At 40.1% G+C, this 17,022-nt stretch overlaps 1 protein-coding gene across 5 annotated transcripts in view; it reads left to right on the top strand.

The window, feature by feature from the left end:
• Nucleotides 1-17,022, top strand: part of SNCAIP (synuclein alpha interacting protein) — a 147,753-nt gene that overhangs the window by 78,293 nt on the left and 52,438 nt on the right. For all 5 annotated transcript variants that reach the window (XM_054555874.2, XM_024247116.3, XM_054555875.2 and 2 more), the window contains one exon: nucleotides 7,593-7,665. In XM_054555874.2, the coding sequence (XP_054411849.2) occupies nucleotides 7,593-7,665 (73 nt within the window). The remainder of the gene's footprint in view (nucleotides 1-7,592; nucleotides 7,666-17,022) is intronic.

The following is a 17,022-nucleotide window of genomic DNA, read 5'->3' on the forward strand; positions in this document are numbered from 1 at the left end:
TATGTGTTATCTTGTTTTTCTTAATACCTGCCAGGAAATGAATTAGGAATCATCTCATCCAGAAAAGATGAGTTATATTTTGATATTCTATTGTTAGTGTTAGACCCCAGGACTAGAATCTAGGTTCCCAAACTCCAAATCTTGGACTGGACAACTCTGCCAGAGAAGGTAGAGAATAACTCTACAAATAGAGTGGTTTCTAAGAAGAATGAGCAACCGCTGGATTTTTTTTAAATTTTCCCTTTTACTCTGCAGATAGTCCTGGAAGTTCTTATCTTGCCTGATAGTCAATAGAAACTATTAGATTGACTATGCAGATTATTGACAAAAACTGTTCACCTTTTCATCACAATTAGCTTTTATGCCAATCTAGTCAACAAGCATTTACTAAACATTAACAGAGTACCAGACTTGGTTCTAAGCTTGGGGTGAATGACACAGACTTGCTATGCTCTCAAAGTGTGTATAGTATGCTATATTAATAACTAAGCCCATTATGAAATGTCAGGTTAACTTCATGGTAGGTCACATTTGATTATAGTACTAAACTCTATTCTTGGCAATGAGTCCTTATATTTTGACAGTGATTGATTATTGGCTCACAATTAAAAATAGACTATCATTGAAGTTGAACAAGGTTTATGACTGGCCATCTGCCCTACTATAACATACTTTTTTCTTGTAATTCTTTTGTCATTTGTAATTTTTGCTTCTATAATTATGATTACTTTGGCTTCATTTTAAAATGCTGGTTTTGGTACTTTTAAATATAAATAATAATATGATTGCTAACATTTATTGAACACTTAACTGTGCATCAGACACTCTTCCCAGGTTTTATATTACTAGTTCATAATCTTCCCAGACACACCCTAATGAAGATACAGTCAGAACCTTGTTTTTACCAGTGAAGAGACTGATATACAAAGGTTAACTAAGATTAAGTAGCTAGAAAATGGTGAAGTCAGGATATAATGCAGGTAGTCTGACTCTAGAATCCATGTTTGTAACCACTGCACTGAAAATTACATCTGCTGGGCCCCATGGTCACCTCTGGTTTTCCCAGTTCAGGTAGGTCTCTTCGCCATCCATGTCCACTTCTTATTATACAATATAAGGAGGTCATTCAGTACTGTGATCTCACCACATTTACCAAGTGGATCTTCATCTCTTGCCTGACTACACATTATATTAATTAAATTAACATTGCAATAGAGTAGTTCCTGATGCGCTCTTAAAATGATCAAAAGAGTTACTGAGTTTTCTCAAATACCAACTGCAAACAATGTCTTAGCATAAAAGAGTTTTTAAAAAAACCTCTTAGAATGAAGATATGATAAAAATAAGGTACCAGAGCAAAATTCAAATTTATTTGAAAATAGGATTAGTTATAATAATTTTCATTAATGGAACCCAAATGGTGGGAAGAAATGTATTTAAAGCAGAGTCTAATAGAGGTGTGAAAGGGTGGATCACCAGTATCTGTACTATGTAGAGGTGGTGGTTGAAAGTGGAGGTATAGTTAAGGTCATCTGTGAAAACATGGAATGTGGAAAGAGAAGAATATTCAAAAGATTGAACCGTGCAGAAGTATATTCCATGTAGTGGGGTCTGGAAAAAGAGGTTTCTACAAAAGAAACTGGAAAGAAGTTTTCAAAGTTAAAGAAATAAAACTAAGGCAACTAAAAAGACAAGGGGGTGGAATTTAAGGAATTTTAAACAACAGTTGATAGTGGCAAATAGGTCATTATAAAGACGAGAGTTGGAAAATGCCCTCTGGATTTTCCAGTTAAGACCCCCTTGGTGGCCCTAATAAGCACAGTATCTATTGAGTGGTGGGCAGAATCCTACCATGAGGGCTGGAGGAGTAAATGCAGAGATGAGGAAATAGAAACACAGAGACAATTCTTTCAAAAGAGATGGCTGATGAATGCAAGAGCAGGAAGGCCCATGCTCAGTCAAGGAGGCAGTGTCTTGAGGTGGTAGTGGTGCTTGCTTATCTTTATAAGACCAGAGGAGAAAGCCAACGCTGAGAGTGGGCTGAGGATAAGGAGAGAGGAAAGAATGGTGGCAGGCAAGAGTCCTGAGGAGATGAGAAAAGAGGAAACCTGAGCCCCAGCAAAGGGTCAGCAGTGGAGGAGCAGACTGTTAGTGCCACGTTCCAGGAGAAGGGGTAATGGAACACAGTTTATAATGGAGGGCATGAAGTCTTCCTGAACTGGAAGGGCAGGCCTTTGGAGGGGAGGCTAAAATTTTAGAAAAATATTATGTTCTGAAAATTTCATTTCAGCTACATGTCTCTGCTGTCACTCCCAGCTTTGCTTGTACACATTGTTGCCATTGTTTTCATTGTGTGCCTGTTGAGATACCTGCCTGAATTTTGGAAAACTGTGCAAGAAATCATGAATTTCACCATGGTTGTTTGGATGGCTGGCTTAATTGTTTCTTTTGGAAACTTTTATGGGGTCTTAGTAGTTTGAAAGTCTCTAGCTTGCAAAGGTGCTTGAGATGTTAGTTCTTTCATTTTCTGTGGCTCATTACCATTTGAGTAATGTCTGTTCATTCGCTTAGTTGGCTCCAGTTTTCAGGAATAAGAGCCAAAGCTTTTCAGCCCTGAACAATATCTAGGGTGGTCAGAGATCCCCGTAGCCCAATGTAGAAATCACGCACTGTCCTTATGAATCTCATGCATGTTCCAACTGTTTGGCATGGCATGGTGACAAAACTGACTGGCGTAGGCTGGGATGTATAGGATGATCTTGTGCTATATCAACTCTGTGAAGTTTTTGAAGCTGACTTTTCAGTGTCATCCCTGGGCCACAGACTCTCTTCAGTGAGGAAAGAACAAAGAGAAACCAAATAATGTACTGAGATAGGCTGAGTTATATTTCCTTTCTTTTCTATTCCCAGCTCGACCCCTTTCTTCCCGCCTCGTTAGTTCTCATATCTTCATCTACTGAGCTTAAAGTCATGGCAGAAATGAAGATTAGGAGGGAAGCTCTGAGGGCACACTTAGAAAACAGGATAAAGAGAAGACACAGACATTTACTAGAGCTTTACAGTTTGCAACATGACTGCATCTACGTTATCTCATATAATTATTTGTGTTCTACACATAAGGAAACTGAGCCCCAGAGATATTAAATGAATTATTTGTCCAGAACCACAGAGTTAATAAGTGTCAGAACCAGGACTTCAATCCAGATCTTATGGCTCCAAATCCATTGTCCTTTATACAAAAGGTTAAGCCGTCAGCCATTACTCATGCTATTAATATATTAAGAATTTTTTTAATATAAAATGATGTATTGCTAGACTTGTAATTATGGGTTTTTCTAAGATTAGTGCTATGTAAATATTAACTACTGACATTATTATTATTACTGCCACCAAAATTATGGACTGAGCTATATCCCTGCCTCATTAGTTCTTATATCTAGAGGAATTTATTTAATTTGGTTTAATAAGTGCCTACTATCTTGAGTAAATAAAATATTGTCCACACTTTCAGGAAGCAGAGAAAGCAGTTAGGTAAACATATAGATGAACCATCCTGTGATGAGTTCTGTAATGGACATATGCCTAACATCAGGAAATAATATACGACAATGATTCTCCAACTTCATTGTGCATTATAATCACCCATATGGCTTGTGAAAAAACAGATCGCTGGGCCCCACCCTCAGAGTTCCTGATTCAGTAGGTCTGGGATGGAGCCCAAGAATGTGAATTTCTAACAAATCCTAGGTTGTGTTGATACCACTGGTCCAGAGATCACACTTTGAAAGCTGGCATTACTTCCTTATGGGGCAGGGGTCAGAAAAGATTTTGTAGAAGTGATACCTAGGCAAAGCTTGAAGAATTAAAAGGAGTTTGCCTAGTGAAATGGGCAGAATGGCATTTCAGGTAGATGGAATAGCATATGTAGAGGTATAGACAGGCAAAACAATGAGTATGGCAACCACCAAGAATTTGTTATTGCCACAATCAGAAGAGAAGTAGACAATGCGAGATGAGGCTGAGCTCATGGAAGGCTTCATGTGCCATGCTAAGGCATATGGTCTTTGTCCTATAGGCTGTGCAGAGCCTTAGTCAAATTTTTATTTCAGAAAGCTAATTAATTCTAGTGTTAGTATAAAGGCCTGGAGGAAAGTCCCACTTACTACCTAAACATGAAAGAGCTCCTTTGAATGTCTATAATATTATACCTAGGGATTAGTCAACATGTACACGTCTTGTTATTTCAGTTAAACGGTTAATCAGTCCCTGTGTGCCACGCACATATACAAGTCAAAAATATCATTCTTTTCCTCAAGTGCTTATGGAAGCCAACACCTACAGATAAGAAACACCACAGCACATGACAAGGCAGAAACTTACCAAGGGGAGAAAAGAGAAAAGTCAGTAAGGGCTAAAGCAATCAGCCAGGGCTTCATGGAGAAGCAGAACACAGCTGGCCTTGCCTTGTGAAATGGTGGCATTTGCCTGGCTAGAGGAGGGCATTGCACGAACTTGGGACCCCTGAGTAAAGGAACAGAAAGCAAACAAAATTTTGGAAGCACAGGGACACTGAAGAAGCTGAGGCAGCTGGTCAACCTTTGGCAGAGCTCTTCTTCAGACATGTTAGAGAAGTGGAAAAGAAGTCTGGAAAACAAATTTAGATCAAAAGTCTATGTTCACTGGGAATAACCTTTGGAAGACTTCTAGAAAAGGAATAAATTATAGAGATAGAAAATGTAATGCTTCTTCATTAACTGCAAGCCCCCTCTTCACTCTTCTCACCCAAGGACAATAGGAGTCAAGGGAACAGGCTGCAAAAGCTTGGATTGGAGGGCACAGACAGGGAAGATGCATTGGGCTTTGGTTCCCATAGGGCCAAACTGACAGTAGTTGCTGCCCTGGGAGCTTGCCATTGTCCTGAGAATGAGGTATGTTGGCGAAGTGACAGTTACTTATAAAAGGCCATCTGTCTTGTGAACTGGGATGAAGGCCTGGGAAGCCTTCCATTTCAGCTCCCAGATGGTAGCACAATGCATACTTGCAAGGGAAACTTCTTGGATCATTTGCTCATCCCAAATTTGCAAATATGAAAACATTTTTGGATGTTGGTTTTGTGAGTTATGTGTTTCCTGTGCATTTCTTCACATCACAGCTTAACAATCTTCACAGCACTCCCTTAAACCTTTTCATCCATCCAAGGAGCAATGTTCATACTTACTGAAACAGATCCACAAATTGATTTTGTCTTGTGTCTTTATAAAAAATGATGGACTTGTTCACAATGTAGATTGGAGTCATTGCTGAATTTGACGTTCATATACCCTTAAAATTTTCCAAAACTTTAATTTTTCTGGATAAACTATCATCTTTTTTAGATTGCCGTACTTTTTATTTCTATTCCCAGGAGTAGCAAGTGATATTTTCTTCACAGTTATTGTTACCAGATAATGAAAATATATGCCTTCACCAAAGTGACTTCCTATGTGACTCTGGGTAGAGAGGCAAAGTGCCACAAGTGATTTAGGTTGAGGCAGTGGCAGTGACTCACCTAGGCTAGTGTCCGCCTGTGACTCAGTCCCTACACCAGCCAGGTGCTGCTCAAATGTAAACCTCATCAAATTAAAACTTACTGTACACTATGGGCCTTCGAGGGCAAATAGGAAAAGTTGAAGCTACAGCGAATACATCAGAGATTCTGATATGTCTGACTTTGGGGTGGGAGATGGCGGTTAGGAAGCATGTGCCTCGAAATACAGATAGCAGCTCACCCATTTTAATCAGATATATATCATTAAGCCCAGTGAACAAACCTTATTGAATTTTTCATTAACTGTATTTAAACACGATTCATCTTAAATTTCCTCTTTCTAAACTCTTGCCTTGGATGAAAAGAAAAAGAGTGAGACTTTGCCAAAGGGTGTTTCATGGGACACATGACAACCAAAACAAAAGGCCCAATTTTAATTGAATTATAGACTGTGTAATTATCTAACCTGTACCAGGTGGTCTCAAGAAGCTACCAGAGTCCTTAGAGAGCTTGTACTTGTCCAGAAACATAAGGTACCTTATTAGTACCAAGAAAAATGCCTTGTGTACCTGTGTTACCCCAGACCCCCAAAGAACATAATGTGAAAGGAAAAAAATACTTACAGGTTAATTTTGGGTTTAAGAGGCAGTCATCTCTCCCTCTGAGCATGTGGGTGGGTTTGCTAAAGCACCTGTGGTCTCAGAGGCATGGCCAGTATAAACAGGATGTTATTGCATCAGACAGGTAAGGGTAATTTCTCTAATTAGTCGTTTGAGATTTCACTTTTCACTTGGAAATACTGGAAATTTAATTTGTTTGTGACATGAGGTTGGCAAACTGACAATATCTACAATGGTCCCACCCTATGTCTTGCTGTCCTGGTATCCTGGGGAAAGCACAAGGAAATCTCAATGCAGATGCTTTGCTTCATCTATCGACATCAAGCTAACTAAAGTACCTTCTTACTGATAAATGTGTCCTAATTACACATTCCTCACTTGTAATGCTAGAGTAATCCTAATGAGTTCCCTGTGATCATTTTTCTTTTAGATTAAATGCTTTTTCTCAATCCCCCCAAATTTTGCAATGGTGAAGTCATTTATGATACAAGCTCATTTATGATACAAGCTCATTGTCCTTAGAGGTAAAAAGCAAAATAGTTTCAGAGAGCTGCATTTTATGAATTAAAGTATGAATGTGATTGAAGATAGTCCCTGACTTGGCCTTTGATTAAAGAACAATTTCATTTTATTTATTTTATTTTAAAACACCCTCCTCTAAAGAAAGACTGATTGGCATCACATGTTGTCCTCATAAATCATAGCTATTGATTTTACATTTGTTTTAGCTCTTCCAATTGTATGCCCCCTTGTGTCATAATTTATCCTGAAAACTAGCCTCTGAGTCGGTGCTGACACTGAGCCTGGAGGGTGGTTTCTTTCCACTCAAACTAATCTATATGTGAAAGAGATGAGCTTTCAAACACAGAACCACACCCCTCTTGCTTTTTATGACATTACCCTGGTATTTCCCATGCAGATAATGGATGCTACACAGTAAAATCTGTGGCAAGTGGCAACATTAGGAACTTTTGCATAGTCCAGTCAGCATTGGCACAGACATGTCTCCTGACTGCCCCGGATGCTGCAGGAAGCCAGGTGCTCCCATACTTGGCTTTTCATACACAAGCTCACCCTTAGGATTCACAATGCAATTATTAAGGCCATCTTCTTGAAACTCTCAGGGTCAGACAGTTCTTCCATCTTCCACAAGTAGCAGAAGTGATAAGAGGGAGAGAGTGTCTGCTGGCTACACCCCACCTTTTTTTGTTAAAGAAGGGGTGCCCAGCCCTCTTTTTAAACTGCATGTGGTTAGATCCTGCAGGTAGATCTTAGGATGCTGCCAGGTCACCACGCAGCTCATTTAGGGTAAAATGAGATAAATTTTCTGAATATACATGTTGTGCCCAAGTATCACTTATTGTGTTTTGTTTTTCTGGCCAATGTGAGTGAATGCTCGCATTTTAAATTATTTTTTGCCCTCTCTTCTCTGGCTTCCCATTCAGTATTCAGTCACATCACTCAAGACGATCCCAGAACTGTGCCGAAGATGTGATACACAAAACGAAGACAGATCAGGTAGGTTTTGCTCCTCCCCTTTTCTCCTTATCCTGACTCAGTGTTAATGGCTCCTGGAAAGCTGTTTTTCCTCACACTGGTCCCCCCTGCTTTCTGTTTTCTTTTCTCTTTACGGCTTCTCCACTCACACCACCCCCCACCTCATGCCTTGCCTTCAACAAACAGATGTTAGGTCATCTGTAAGAGGATAGCAGGACAGGGAGGCCCTAATGAGGACTCAGCTGTATACAGATAAATAAATATAGGAGATCATCTCGGCATCTCCAAACCACAGTATATGCAGCAATTTACTGAAAACCCGAGAAACCATTGGTGACAAAACATAATGATGCAGGCGCCAATGAAAAAATGTTGGATGCATTTACTACCCATATGGCAAGGACCAGCTTGGGGGATGGTGCTTTGCCAAAGTCAGAAACCCTATCAGAGATGTGACATGATAGAATCTGCAATAAGGCATACTGTAACAGTTAAGATTAAAGCAAAGGCTTTGGAGTTTAATAGTGTAAACTAAACAGAAAATTATGGCATATAGATGAAAACCAGCTGGTCGACCTTTTCTCTTTACACCCCCAACCCCCAAGAATAAAAAAGTACATTCTGGGTTGTTTTCCCTCTGTAAATCAAATTAAGCTTCTCTTCTTTTCCTTCTATGATGGGCAAAAATGAAAATAAAAAAGGATATTGATGGGAGTAATACCATGGTATTAAACTATGAAATGATGTTTATTATTTTTCCAAGTAATTACTCTATGGTATCACCATTAACCTTCCCAAAGCTAGACCTCCTCTTATAGTCACTAGAATCCTGAGAACCAGATAATCCTCACATTATGTGTATTGTGTTTAAAAATAAATAGATGTGCCTTACCTATACAGCTACTAGAATTCTAGGCCTTTCTAATGGAAAGGATTTTTACAAAGCTAATTTACTTTTCCGCTGGACTGTTTGTTTTCCTTTGACATTTTGCTTAGGAGAGATGGGAGAAATAGTCTTTCTAGGTTTGTTTACCTCGGTGCTTTTTTGTGTGTATGAGTAAAAGTAATGCTTCAATGTTTGGGTCAGAAACATCACAGAAGATAGTTTTCAGTTCAAATAAAAGCTTTTGCTTACCTTCACTTATTTTTTATTTCAAAAACATCCAAGTTCATATAGGATTTAATAGAGGCTCTTGGCTATAAGTCTTAGAAGGTTGTGTCTTCTTAAAAGGCAGTGCCCATTTCAAACTTGAACCAATGACTATGATCAATGACACAGGTAGCTGACTGCAGTGGAGAGGCTGCCAAGCTCAGAGTCACCAGGCCTAGGTTTGAGTTAGAGTTCAGGCACTTATCAGCTAAATGACCTTAAATCTGTGACTAGTTATCTACAAAATAGAGAAGAAACATGTACTAATGTTGCCCGGCTGTCCTTAGGATCAAAATTAGGTGATGTATCAAAAGGTTACTTTGCAGACACAAGATTTTCTTTTTTCTTTAATTGGATGTAGGGAATAAGAGAGAAGAAAAAATAGCAAATACTTTATTAGTGCTTAATGTGCTGGGTACTATTGTAAGCACTCTACTTACATTAATCCCATTAATCCTAAAATACTTGTGAGCTAAGTACTATTAGGATATTTATATTATAGATGGGCAAACTGAGGAACAGAGATGAGAAGTTAAATATCTTATCCAGAGTCACACAGCAATTAAGTTACAGAGCTGGGATTCGGACCCCAGGAAGTCTACTTCCAGATTCTGTTATATTATCCCTTACATATACTACCCTTCCAGATAGTTTGACTTAGTGGTAATAATTTACTTTTAAGATATTATCCTTTTACAAGTCAGCATTTTCCCTGATTAAGTTTAAATTATTTTTTCTCTGTTAAATGGTGACTCTTACCAAGTTAAGTGAATAAACAGAAACTTTTAGCAACTGTTTTTCCCAGGGCTGGTTCATTCCATTCTCTCCAGGTCTTACAATTTCTAGTCATCTCTACAATAAATGATGGTAGACTTTTCTTCCGTGGTTGAGGAGGAGGCCAGTTTCAAACTTAGAAGCTTTTGAACTTTACTCAGAGCAAAGGCGCAGTGCTCAAGGTAATCAGTAATAATCAGACCTGACAGGAAATGGATTATGAGGGAAAGACTCAGGCCTCTTAATGGAATTGCATGTACATTTCCAATTTGATGGACCATTTGGAGGCTGGGAAACTGCATTCTGATAGATCGAGAGTGATCCTAGAAAAAGGAACCCATGGAAAAATGTGTCTGCCCACAGCATCACTGTAGAATTATCCATGGTCCCCTCTGAAAGAAATCAACGTGGTGAAGTTTTCGGAGCTGGTTTCCTAAAGAATTGAGTCATTCTCAGTCAGTTCGGTAGGCATCCAAATGGAGAAATAACCCTCCCCACCCTGTCTTTCTTGTAAATCAGCCACATAGAAGGAGTTTGCTCCAGGAAAGCTAGCAAATTTCTATCTTTTCAAACAGACGCAGCAGAATGTACTTCGGCTTCTGAGAAAAGTCCACATCTTCTTTGGGATGGGGCACTCTCAGGGGAAACTTCCTCAACCGTCTGTCACTTACAGTATACCTGATATGGTTTGGATCTCTGTTCCCACCCAAACCTCATGTTGAATAGTAAACCCTAATGTTGGAGGCGGGGTCTGGTGGGAGGTGACTGGATCATGAGGGTGGATTTCTCACGAATGGTTTAGCGCCATCGCCTTGGTACCATCCTTGTGATAGTGAGTGAGTTCTCAACAGATCTGGTTGTTTAAAAGTTTGTAGTACCTCCCCTACTCTGTCTCTTTCTCCTGCACCCACCACGTGAGATGCCTCATTCCCCCTTTGCCGTCTGCCATAATTGGAAGCTTCCTGATGCCGTCGCAGAAGCAGAAGCCGCTATGCTTCCTGTACAGCCTGCAGAATCATGAGCCAATTAAATCTCCTTTCTTTATAAATTACCCAATCTCGGGTATTTCTTTATAGCAGTGCAAGAATAGACTAATATGATACCCCACGAGACAAAGACATTTCTCTTTACCTTTCTAGAATAGTTACACACTTGCTATTTTGTATAGGTTGTCAAATGTTAACATCTATCCTTGTACATATTATGTCTTCGACCAGATGTTCTCATTTACTCTCTTATTTATTTATTCACCAAATATGTGTTGAGTGTCCTCTGGCCCAGGTACTGAGGACATGGTAAAGAACAAGACAGACAAGGCCTCTGTGCTCATGAAGCTTACATTCTACTGGGAGTGACAGCCAAAAGGCAAGCAAACAGGTAAACAAGGTCACCACCAGATAGTGAGAAGAGGCAACATGAGAGACTGTGGTAATTTTTAGGAGCTGGGGAGGGAGGGAGGTCTTAGGGCATCAGGGAATATTAGAAGGCCCCAGCCATGAGAAAACCAGCAAAGAGTGTTGAAGGCAGAGGAACCAGTAACTGCAAAGTGCCTAAGCCAGGAATGAGCTTAGCAAGTATGAGGAAGAAAAAACCAATGTAGCTGCAGCATGGTGATCAGAATGAGGAGCAGTAGGAGATGAAGGCAGAGAGATGATCAGGGTCAGACTCTTTGGGGAGTTCAGATTTTATGCTTAGTGCAGTGAAGAGCAATGCCAGCAGGATTCCAATTTTTCTAAAATCTTATGACCTGGAAAGAAGCCTCAGCATGTAGAATCATAACTCTCACTAAGAGAAAGGACTTTCAAAATCATCTAGTCTGCGAGAAAGAGCAAGTGAGAAAGTACAAATAATAAAGCAAATGGGTAAAATGCTGACAACTGATGAATGTGGAGAAAAGGTCTACAGCTATTTTTTATACTGTTTTCATTTTTGCAACTATTGTATACGTTTATTTAAAAGTGAAAAATATAAGAGTTACACACAAATAAAAAGTTTTCTAAAAGGCAAAAAAGAAAAAAAATAGGTAGCCCAAAGCCAATCAGATCTTTGAAGGTAATCCTCCTTATCCCAGCCACAGTGTCATGTAGCCTGTACTTCATCAATTTAGCAACAGGGAGAGCACAATCTCACGAGGCAGCCCATCCATAAAGGTTAATGCTTTACCTGCCCAAAGTCAGTGTCCATTGAATTTCCACTCATTGATCCTGGTTCTTCCTTTGGAACCACAGAAAAGGACAGTCCCTCCTGGCCAAGAGTGCCACTAGGTGTGTGGAGACAGCAGTCACTCTTGGGCCTGTCTTCTCCAGATGAACATTTCCTTCTGCAGTTCTGAGTGTGCAGTGCTCATTCTTTTCATTCTCCTGTGGATACAGTACAGTTACCAGCATCCCTCTTAAAGTGGAGCACCCAGAACCAAACCAGAGGTTCCTCCACATGTGGTCTGCTCGGAAACCTGTCAGCCCCACAGAACAGTCCCCTGGGTTTTCCACGTATCTTTTCTGCTTTCTCAAGTAGGGCCGTCCATTCTGCCTGCTTCCTGAGTATCCTCAGAGGAGCTGGAGTGTAAAACGAGCTGTGTTTGTGGCCCTTGGAAGCCCCTCTGTGAGACACGCAGCCTAGGGCTCACCTCACTTCATCCCTGCGGCTTTAGTGGTGGGCTCCAAGAATGGAAAATGGCAATGTTGTCAGAGGCCTGGAAGTCATCTCCTTGCACCTTCCACTGGCTCACCAATGTCCACAAATCCTCCTTAGGAGTGCCCTTTCTTTAGCTAGAAGCTTTGATTCTTATTGAAGTCTATGTTTTCCCCTAACAGGAATAATATTTTGAACTATTCTCCGTCAATTACACTGCAGTAGGACTGTTTCAAATTTTTGTGAGAAAAGTGGTTTAGAAAGAAAGGAAGTGCAAGGGAATTGGAGATGCCACAAGGTGGGAAGGAAGCAAAAAACTAGGAGTGGGAAGCCTGAGAATGAACTGCCTGTGCATGGAGATGCACAGGTGCTATTGAGGTTTCTGAGTTGTTTCTTAAGCCAGCAGTGTACCAGGCATTGTGCCAAGCCTCTGTAAGCAGCATATTTATCCTCAAAATAATTATCAGAGGGAGAAGCATTACTGTGCCTATTTTATTGATGAGGAAACTGAGGCTCACAGAGGGTAAATAATATGCACAAACTTCTAGAGCTAGCAAGTGGATGTGAAACTTGCTCTACAGTCTCCAGACCCTCTGTGGGTAAGCTGACTCAATTGAGGAGTAATTTATTCCAGAGAACCATGTGTAGCAACTAGTTTGGGGCAAGGATTAGCAGAAAGGAAGTTATGTGTTAAAAAAAAAATGCACCTAGAAAAGGAAGTTATTTGTGAAACTTTTGCATGCATTCTCTGCTTAATATCTGCTATTCATGTGGGAAAAGAGGACAGCACAAGGCAGTGAATGTTAATTCTTCTCTATGGTTTTCTCCAAATGAGGACAAAAAATACATTATGGTGACATATGGTGTTCAAATCAAAACATATTCAGTTTCATTGATTTAGAGTTTTTAAAAATTAGTTGGACATTCAAATACACATTTGTTTCAATTCATGCTACTTTAAATGTGATTCTTTCAAAATCTGTATCTGCTAAACTCATTGTATAATTTTCTTATGAAAGAAGGCAGATAAATATTAATACTGCTTCACATCTGAAAACTTAGATGTGCTGAATTTAGAAAGTTCAGTCATGTAACAGTAATAAATGACCCTGTAATGTGTCTGAGAATGGATTCTGAAAAAAATTTTATACCTAAATAATATAAAGTGTTACTTGTATGACAATGAGTAAAGGAAATAGTACTTTTTAAACTTGGTGTCTGGCATTAAAGTCATGTAGGTTGTACATTTGCTATATTTTTGAACCCTGTGCATGCAAATTTTGTGACAAATCCTAAACCTACAAAGATAAAATATGTGATGTTCTAAGATTAAAGGGATTTAAGCCAGCACCTAAAATAATAAGTTGACATGAAGTTTGTCCTGTAGTTGCTGTTATGACATAGTTGGTGATGCTAAATGTATAAACCTCCTGTTTTCAATATTTGTTAAGGTTTAATGCTAAAAGCTTGAAAGTGAAGGTTGGTATGGCAGTTTGAATTGAAAAGCTTGCTGATTAATCCATTTCACAGGATGTAATGTAAACTGGACTCCAAAGAGCAGGGAAACACATTTTCTAAGATCTCAATCAAGAAAATGAACACTTCAACCTGATGCAGCAAGAAACCTAACATTTATGACAAAGAAATATTTCATTAACTAGAGTAAAAATTTACAGATAATAAGACATCTAGATGAGATTGTTTATCAAATAAAACAGTTATTTTTATTGTTTAACAAAATATAATTATAAAGGTGATATGATCCATTATTTTTAAAGAACTTAACCTTGCCACCAAAACAAAATTACTGCACTTCTTTTGAGTATTTTTCCCCCTGAGGCATATTTGTACGTATCATTGTAACCACAATATGAGGACAATTTTTGCTGCTTTTTCGGTTGCTCCAGAATGTGCATGGCCATCATTTTGAATGGACCACAGAACTTACCTATGAAAGCTGAGCTGCCCCCTCTGTGGAAAAGGAGAGATCATCTCTACCTTTAACCCCTTTAACTTATTAACACTTCATTTATGTTTCTGAGAGGAAGGATGTAGGTCAATGTTCATAAAGATGGGGGCAGGGGATGAGAGAAAAGTTAAAATGAAATTCTGGTGGTATTGAAAATAATAAAAGGGGCTGGGTATGGTGGCTTACACCTGTAATCCCGGCACTTTGGGAGACCGAGGCAGGTGGATCATTTGAGGTCAGGAGTTCAAGACCAGCCTGGCCAACATGGTGAAACCCTGTCTCCACTAAAAACACAAAAATTAGCTGGGTGGTAGTGGCACACCCCTGTAATCCCAGGTACTCGGGAGGCTGAGGCAGGAAAATTGCTTAAGCCTGGGAGGCGGAAGTTGTGGTGAGCCAAGATCGTGCCACTGCACTCCAGCCTGGGTGACAGTGAGACTCCATCTCAAAAAACAAACAAACAAAAAAAGAAAATAATTAAAAGGGCCAAAGGTAGCAGAGAGCTTAAACACATCGCGTCTTTGCCCCTTTTTCTCTTGACTGGAACATTTCTTTTCTTTGCTTAACCATAAATGTTAAGTGGCACAGCACACTGATTTTCTACAAGGTTCACAGCAGTGGAATTTAAGACAGGAACAAGACAGTATTTGAGGGAAAGAAAACTTAGGGGTAGAAACTCACAGTCTTCTCTCCTGTGTTTTGGTTTATTTTTACTGGACTCAAAGAAACATATCTTCCACTCCCCAAACTGGTAAGTAAAGAAACCGCCTGCTGGTAGAAATGAGTTAAAGGAAATCTGCAGTAAAAAAGGATGAAAAATGGGAAGTCCAGAGAGGGACATCCTTTAGGCAGGGAGGGAAAGAACTGAAGCATAGGGACAAGGACAAATGGATACACGGCCAAGTGCCTTTCACCTTGTCTGGCTTTGCAGTGACTTCCTTCTCACAAGTCCCCATCCTGTCACAGGAATAGCAGTTTCCCCGTCCCATCTTCCCATACTTTTTAAAGGCAAAAGTATGAGTGTGTGTTGAGGGACATTTCTAGTTTAGGAGCTTCGGTCATAGCATCTCTGACAGCACCCCAGTTCTTCCTGAAAGCATGCCCTTTTGCTTTTGTCTCTCAATATTAAATGGGCTCTATCTTCCCATTTCAGGTCACCCCTTTTTATCTACATATCTCCTTTGCTCTGACTCTTCCTCAAAAAAAAAAAAGTCATAAAGTAAACACAAGTAATAGAAACAAAATCCTAGAATCTCATAGTTGAAGGGTCCTCTTGCATAAGTCCTGACCCTTCTGTGGCATTTGCTTTTCAAATGGCCCTTGCATCCCACTGTGTGATCCAGGACACACCCCAGCACCATTAGCATCAGCATCACCCAGGAGGTTGTGAGAAATGCAAACTCTCAGACTTGCCCCAGATTCCTGAATCAAAATCTGTGTTTTAACAAGCTCAATCCCCAGGGTATTCATTTATGCACATTCAAGTTTGAGAAGCACTGACCTGAGCCACCTAGATACCAGCCCATTGTTTTTAGTGAGGCACAGTGATCTTTTCAAAAATGCAAGTCTTATCATGCCACTGTCTGCTCAAAACCAGGCAATGGTTTCCCAGGATGGTTCTCAAGATATGCAGTGGGAAACTCTCTCATGTGGCCTTCAAGGCCAGAGTGATCTCTTGGACCAGCAGGCTTCGTCGCATGCCTCCTGCCTGCCAGTCACATCAAGGAGCCTCCTTCAGTTCTTCAAATGTGCAGTGTTCCTTCACATGGGATATTATTCCTTTTCTCCCTCCACCTTCAAGATCACCTCCATCTTAAAAAACAAACAAACCACCTCTAGAATCTCCCATCCTGTTTCTCTGCTCCTCCTTGCCAACCCTCCATTTAGAGCCAATCTGCTTTAAAAAGTCATGGGAAACTCCCTCGCCTGTCCCCAACTGCCTATTTACCTTAAACATCCCTGATATGATTTCCATCTCTCCAGGGAAGGTCACGGCTTCCATGCTGTCAAATGCATTGACACTTTGCTATTCTCATTTTTCTTGGCCTGTCAGCATTAGTTGAGACAATAGTCCCCTCCTTTCTGGAAATGGTCACCTCTCTTGGCTTTGTGAGACCACCTCTCTCCTCATTTTTCTCCTAACACTCTGACATCCTCTTAGTCTTCCTTTGCAACTCCTCCTCCCTCTCAATTTGACCTTTCAATAGTCAAGTGGGACTAAATATTTAATAGGACCCTCCCTCTGCCCTCTCAGCCTCTCAGTTGGTCTCTCATACATGCTTACAGCTTCAAACACCATCTACATGCTGCTGTGAATCCCCGCCACACTCCAGCCTCCTATTTAATGGCCCACTCAATGTCTACTTTAGATGTCTCATGGAATTCTAAAGAGAAATTCTTGAATTCCCCTGCCTGATGTGTTCCTCCTCAGACTCTCTCCTCAGTGAACTGCACTCTGCTGACTGAAACATCTCATCAGGTGCTGAAGCCAGATTTCTTGCTTTCCCTGATGTCCCACATCAATTCATCACCAGGTCTTGAGTCTCTGTGCTCAAAGTATATACCCATGCTATAAACTAAATGTTTGCGATCCTCCAGAATTTGTGTGTTGAAACCTTACTCTCAAGATGATGGTATTTGGAGGTGGGATCTTTGGAGAAGTGATTAGGTCAAGAGGATGGAGCACTCATAAATGGAATTAGTGTCTTATCAAAGCAGCTGCTGAGAGCTCCCTCTCCCCTTCTGCCATCTGAAGACAATACTTCTCTGTAAAACCCCTCAGAAATACCCTATTTCAGTTAAAATAAAAAACAAACTCTTTGTTATGGCCAATAAAACCCCCAAATGGGTTGGT

Source organism: Pongo abelii, chromosome 4, assembly GCF_028885655.2.
Source record: "Pongo abelii isolate AG06213 chromosome 4, NHGRI_mPonAbe1-v2.0_pri, whole genome shotgun sequence".
Taxonomy (NCBI): Eukaryota; Metazoa; Chordata; class Mammalia; order Primates; family Hominidae; genus Pongo; species Pongo abelii.